Genomic DNA, 7,059 nt, shown 5'->3' with positions numbered 1-7,059 from the left:
TAACTAGTACAACCAAAAGTTATCAAAAATAAAATAAAACTAAAACAACGTTTTGTAAAACCAAGAATAAAAATAAGGAAAGAAAGTGTAATGAATTCAATGGGCATGTCTCCTGTTAGACCAGTCACACCATCAACTTGATGGTGTGACGAGCGCGAAACCAATAGCGTACCTCCCCTAAAACTATACAAAAAAAGTAACAGATCTAAACTATAGAAGTAACATACCTAAACTAAAAAAGTACCTCCTTTAAAATTATATATAAAAAAAGTAACATGTCTAAACTATAGAAGTAACATACCTAAACTAAAAATGTACCTCCCTTAAAACTATTCCGTATAAAAAAAAAGTAACATGTCTAAACTATAGAAGTAACATACCTAAACTAAAAAAGTATTTCATCTACAATTATTAAAAAAAGTAACATGTCTAAACTATAGAAGTAATACATAAACTAAAAAGGTACCTCTCCTAAAACTAATCCGTATAAAAAAAAGTAACATGTCTAAACTATAGAAGTAACATACCTAAACTAAAAAGGTACCTCCCCTAAAACTATTCCGTATAAAAAAAGTAGCATGTCTAAACTATAGAAGTAACATACCTAAATTAAAAAAATACCTCGTCTAAAATTATTAGAAAAAAAGTAACATGTCTAAACTATAGAAGTAACATACCTAAAATAATAAGGTATCTCCCCTAAAACTACCCCGTATAAAAAAAAAGTAACATGTATAAACTATAGAAGAAACATACCTAAACTAAAAAAAGTTATTCCTCTAAAATTAAAAAAAAAAAAAAAAAAAAAAAAAAAGTAACATGTCTAAACTGTAGAAGTAACATACCTAAACGGAGAAGGTATCTCCCCTAAAACTACTCCTTATAAAAGAAATATGTATAAACTATAAAAGTAACATACCTAAACTAAAAAAAGTACTTCCTCTAAAATTATATATAAAAAAGTAACATATCTAAACTATAGAAGTAACCTACCTAAATTCGCAAGTGTGAATTGGTCTCACCATCAGTTGATGGTGAGGACAGTCTCATATAAGAATTTGGGGAATTCAATTACGTAAACAAGGTGAAACAATTCTGACGTTGACCTTGGTTTATTGAGGTTTGGATTTTTGGCAACAAAATAATTGGAAGGATTTGATTCAGTTTTAAAAATTGAAATATATGGCAATAGAAAATTTCGGGCAGTGAGTAGTGTCATTGCCTTGATATATCAAATTTTGCCTTGGCAAAATCCGTACTCAAAAATAAATAAAAAAAACCAAACCCTGTTTGATTAGAAGATTATTGAAGTAAAACAGATGTTCACCGCAAGTTAGGAGTTGTTTGAAACAACTTTTTGAATCCTGAAAAGCTATTCTAGAAGGAGCTATTTGGATAAGCTTATTGGTTACTCAGTGAAACAGATATACGGAGTAACTATTACTCCCTCCATCCCTTAATACTCGCACCGTTTTGACCGTACACGCATGTCAATGCACAACTTTGACCACCAATATATTTAACTACATATTATAAAAACTTATAAAATGTTAATATTTTGAAAATATATATTAAGATGAATCCAACAATATATTATATACTAACATTTGTTTTCATATATTATAAATAAAATAGGGTCAAAGTAAATTATGTGAATAGTGCAAAAAGTTAAAACGGTGCAAGTATTAAGGGACAGATGGAGTACCAAATACTAATACGCAAATAATTAAATATAATCAGCTACTTAAATCAGCTAATAAATCAGTTAACCGTACCGCTGACAACTTGTAACCAAAGACGGCAAACAATGCCTTAGACCATGTCATTTGCATTTGCTTTAAGCCTTAATGCGTACTCAGCTCTTTAAGAACTTATTCCATAATGTGATGTAGAATGTATACTTATCAACGGTTGGGATAATGGTTGGCAACTATTGATCATTTGCACTCTGTTTTAATTTATTTTATTTTATTTGCTTGTTTGAGTTATTTGTCCATGTACTAGTTACTTTATGAAAAAAAAAACTGTCTCTTTTTTTTTCCATCACGGACGGCGGACCAGCTTAGTGAAAATGGGTTACTCCCAACACATAATTGATAATTAATAAGGACAATTGTACTAATACATATGTTTTCCTCAGGGGATGAACAAGCATTAACACCCCCTTAACTCTGTTTTAAAATAATTCTAAGTACAAGTCTCACGAGAAATACCGATCCTATTGTTGGGGATATCATAGACAACCCTGTGGTTCTGCTGCTGCATATTGGCAATAATATTGAGGGCAGAACCGGCATCACCTAGGGCAGCAGCAATAGCAAGGCACGAGATGCTGGTGGAGGTACTGCGTAGGAGGAAGTTGTCCTGATCCAGTGTCAATTGCATATCTTGGAAAAGGAAGGTTATGGATGGTATAGTTATTGGAACGCTGTAACATGTGTCAAATCCACCTAGAGATGTAACATTAGCCTTTCCCATTCTATGCCTGAACTCGTCCCGCAATGCTGTGTATGCTGGTAGGGCTAGCCGGGTGTACACCGTACCTGATTCATTATTCATTGCATGGAAGAATATCAATATCCAATTCTTATAATAATATACTTGTTGTTCGTAGGGACTTGGGACATTTGAATACAATTGTCACATTGGCCTTAACCTTCAACACAAAAGTAGTGAATTGAAACTTGTGATCTATCCATTATCACATTCACCTTTAATATTAACTACTTGGTTATCTGAAATTCACTATAAATTAATTAAGTTTTTCCCTCATGCTCAACCCTAAACTCTAGACTTTGTCATATCAACTTTAAACTAACTTTACACATTATTCTTACCCTCACTTAAACGCTTTAAAAATTACATAGTAATTAAGTAGAATAAAGTGTGATCATGTGTCATGATTTTATTTGGTTGGGAAAAAATATGGAGTCTTGGATTTCTAAACCCACATCCAGACTTGATACATTCTTTTAACGCATTATTCCAAGAGTTTACTCACCCTTATTTTGTCTAAAACATACTTCTTCCGTTTATTTATAGTTGCAAGTATGCAACATTTTGTACTATTCTCATATTCTACTTTGTTTGTTTTATGATCTATACTAAAGGAAAAAATATATTCATTTGTAATTTTGTAAGATTTGTATTGGAGTAATATATATTTTTTGAGCATTAATTTTTATATTATTTTGACTTATCGCTGGTTAAAGATATTAATTGTTCAGTTTAAGCATTACCAAGAGTAGTGAAAAGTGAAGTGTTATGTAAACTATTTATGAACTTCGTACATGAAAGAAAATACAGAAAAATAAGAGCATGATTAGTGAAGTTGACAAAATAAACTTCTAGTGGGGTAAAAGAAAAAGAAAAAGAAAAAGTAACACTGGGTTATAAAAAATGGTGGTGGTCCAGAAATAATTTTGGCCACAAGTACCTCTGGGGTATCACTATGCATATGCACTAAAATAAAGAAAGAAGTGGGCTAGAGAATGGGGTTATCAGGGGATGCCCATCACGGGTGTGTTTCTGTTTCCCACTTTACAGATAGTGCCAACATTCGCACCTTAATTATAATTACATCTTGATGTAGGACAACATTATATTATATTCGAGGACTGTTTTTTTTTCCAAAGGGTGATGTAAGAAGGCCAAGAACTATTAACGGGGGGCACCTACACAAGACATCACTATGGACTACTCAACTCTGTAGGGTCTTAAAGAAGAGTTATTGTAGGCAATAGGGTCATATATGCAGAAAATAGTAGTCACCTATACTTATTTTGTCCGGAATTAATAGTCATTTTCATAAATTTAAGGAGTTGACTACCTTGCCACTATTATACATTTGCATCTTCATGAACTAAATAAACACTCTATAGATCTTCAAGGCTTCACCCCTGCTGTTATTAGTAGCTGGGCCTGTATATAATATACTCGGTTATTTGTGGTCAGAGTCTCATACGACGTGAGTTAACAATTATATGCATTTAGGTTATGTTTTCTTCAACTTATAGGACCTGAAATAAACTGAACTTATTGGACCTGAAATAAACTGAACTTATTGGACCATATTTAACTTCTAGGATCCTTATTTAATTAATTTAAAAATCTGCATTGTGTACGTACCAGAATCAATAACAGTTCCAGCTCCGGTGTTAGCGTTGAAAGCCAAAGCAGCAGGTGGAATGCTTAAGGTTTTACTCCCCACTTTAATTCCAATCAAATTAACATAGTACAAAGAAGGCCTCTTTGGGTTCTGAAGCAATGGTGTATAATGGATTTTTTTAGGCTGGGCTACTGGGCCGAGCTTCATGGACCCTGAAAAGTTGGATGACCTGAAGCTGGGCAAGCAGTAGGAAAATGTAGACCGGTATAGACTTTGAGTTTGAGAAAGGAGTGATAATGGGCCTCGTCCAAGACCCAATAGTCCTTGTGGGGGTACCGATGCTCCGGTTGTCTTTTGGATGCATCCAAACACGTAGCCTGGGACGGGGTCCTGGGCTAGGGCAACGGTGTCTTGCGAGAGGGTGGCCGCTATTGTGGACCCTCCGTAGGTCTGGTTGAAGGTGCACGAGTTTTGGGCGCAACCAGAGTTTGCTACCTGAATAAGTGAGTTGAAATGTAAAATATGGTTAGTGATTTTGTAAAATTAGTAAGTTTTTTTTAAGTACAAATAAGTAATACAGTCAATATACTCTGATCCGTAAATTACAAATGAGGAAAGGAGCTGAACATGTGACTTATCAAACACAAACCATCAACCTTAATCATAAGGCCAATATCTCATTTGTAAAACTAGTGATGCAAGTGACATGGAACTTTGATACAATGGTGCACAAAAAATTAATACCTTAAATTTATCAAATAAAACTTTACGACTTTTTGCAACTTCTAATCATAATGGTAGATAAGGTCCCCTCGAAATAGTAGACAGCTTAAATTTCTAAATGTAGAAAGTTAATAAAAAAAAACTTTCCTATATTGCCTTTAAAAATGATACCATTAACAAAGAACAACTAGATATACAAGAATGACAACCTACCTAGATAAAACCTTTGTTAGCTAAAGATAATTTCTTAAAAATGACCGCTAATCATCTTTGATTTTATTTTTGCGTACAAAGTCATAAAAATCAAATGTTGTACGGGATCAATGTTAAATACAACTACAATGTGATTTAACAACTAAACTAATTGTCATCTATACGACTACACAGCTAACGCGATAATCAAGTGTTGTTTATTGTTTATGAAATTGTAAACAGTCTTATCACAACATACAACAAGTGTAACAAATCTGGCCTCAAAAAGTAAGATAAGCTTCTCAAATAACAACAAAATTCATTGAAAATAAAAATAAAAAGAATAAAAAAATTGAAATGAAAAGAAATGAGGCAGAGATCGAAGAGAAAGTGTACCTGTTGACACTGGGAACCACAAGAAACAGCCTTAAAAGAGGTAGATTTCTCCGATGAAAAAAGGGAAGTACCGCAACCAACACAACCATTACAAGGCAACAAAGCAGCATCATTGCTTGTATCTAAAGCCATAAGGAATGTCTGAGCAGGTGTCCCAACATTCACCCTTACAATGTAGGTTGGGCTTTGGATCAACTGTCGAGCCCACGCCACAGGAGCAATCGACTTCCTAGCAACGAGGCTAGACAAGTATTGTAACCTGGCCTTATCCTCAATAAACATTTGGATCACACTTTCTTCCCATGACATTTTCTTTGGCTTAAAGGGTGAGCATGGGCTTGATACATGGAACACTTTTAGGGTTGATGATCCCTTATTGTCTGGGATGCTACAAGAATGATCGGGTCGGGCCCGGGTAAAGGCAAGGAGTTGGAGGAGGAGGAAGAAGAAGAGGGGAGTGAAGTGGAGAAGCTTCATGATTGCTAGCAATGTGTTTTTGCTAGCTATCTTATTGTTATTGTTTGGTGTATAAGATGATAAATCAAGGCTTGTGACTTGTGTGTATATATAGTGATGTAATGTTAATAATGTGGGATGGGAGTGTAATAGTGTATCAGTGTATGAGTGACTTAAGTGGGCACTTGATAGTGTGTGATAACAGTCTGTATTCCATTTTCTGTGCTCATGCTTTTTTAGGTCATAGTTGCTAAAGTTGTAACATGCTAAATATCTCTAAATTATTATGTACTCTTGTATTATTCTATTGTAATCTGTAAGTATTGGAGTATATAATAGGCGGGTGTTGGTTTTACGTACCGACATTATGCTTATGAATTGAATTGAAGGGACATGGGAGTATGTTGTTAAGCACAACCTATTGTTACTTGGGTTCCAAAACAAAACAAAAATAAAAACTCTGGAAAATTCAAGAAACAGTACTAGTATGGCAAACCGTATGTTTTCAACAATTCTAAATTCTCAGCACAATACACAACTTTCCAACTCGATCTGAATACCGCAAGAACCAACAACAGCAACTAAAGTCAAACCAATAATTTTAATTGAGACAATATTACCATTATTATTCATTCATCCACGTTAAATACGAAACCAAAACCAAAAAAAATTACAAAAAATAAGAAAAATTAAAAAAAATTTGCCCATTGGCCTCTTTGTTTACCTCATAGATAAATGTGAGTAAGATAACTCTTGTAGTATTTAACAAGAGAATATACAAAGTATAGAATTCTCTTTAGATACAAATTGTATAATTGTAGTCACATTAGGTTTTCCAATTAATATAGCTAGGACTATTGTAACACTATACAAATAATAAATGGAATATACTCCAATCTATGAAAATATCTAACGGTCTTCTTACTTGTTACTTTCTCGGTCCCTATTTGTTTGCCCATAGTCAAATGTGGTTTATCAATGCCCAAAATATTTCATATTATAATTAGCAAAGGCGTACTTAAAATATGCATGTTAACATTCTTTTCTAATCTAAATCGAGTACAAAATGCTTGGTAAGATCCAAAATTGCGTTAGTTAATCACTTAACATAATAAGCAGACAAATATGTATATGAAGTATATGTGATGTATTCTCGGTTATTTAAACAATTATCCTTTTTTAAG

At 33.5% G+C, this 7,059-nt stretch overlaps 1 protein-coding gene across 1 annotated transcript; it reads right to left on the bottom strand.

Moving 5' to 3' along the window:
* Positions 1-2,062: 2,062 nt before the first annotated feature.
* On the bottom strand, positions 2,063-6,113 carry LOC110801391 (aspartyl protease AED3). The gene is made up of 3 exons (XM_022006742.2): positions 5,420-6,113; positions 4,129-4,603; positions 2,063-2,543 (listed from the first exon to the last, which is right to left on the bottom strand). The coding sequence occupies exons 1-3, from the start codon at positions 5,894-5,896 to the stop codon at positions 2,188-2,190; spliced, it is 1,308 nt and encodes a 435-aa protein (XP_021862434.2). The 5' UTR covers positions 5,897-6,113; the 3' UTR covers positions 2,063-2,187.
* Between the last annotated feature and the right edge of the window lie 946 nt (positions 6,114-7,059).

This window comes from Spinacia oleracea, chromosome 1 (genome assembly GCF_020520425.1).
Source record: "Spinacia oleracea cultivar Varoflay chromosome 1, BTI_SOV_V1, whole genome shotgun sequence".
In the NCBI taxonomy this organism is placed as follows: Eukaryota; Viridiplantae; Streptophyta; class Magnoliopsida; order Caryophyllales; family Amaranthaceae; genus Spinacia; species Spinacia oleracea.
The sequence above is the reverse complement of the archived record's forward strand: the minus strand, read 5'-3'. Positions and strand labels throughout refer to the sequence as shown.

Excerpts from the sequence above, each read along its gene's own strand:
- LOC110801391 (XM_022006742.2), bottom strand. The coding sequence starts at position 5,896 with ATGAAGCTTCTCCACTTCACTCCCCTCTTCTTCTTCCTCCTCCTCCAA. Across the intron at positions 4,604-5,419 it reads GTGGTTCCCAGTGTCAACAG|GTAGCAAACTCTGGTTGCGC; the intron begins GTACACTTTCTC and ends TCACTTATTCAG. Across the intron at positions 2,544-4,128 it reads TGGAACTGTTATTGATTCTG|GTACGGTGTACACCCGGCTA; the intron begins GTACGTACACAA and ends ATAATGAATCAG.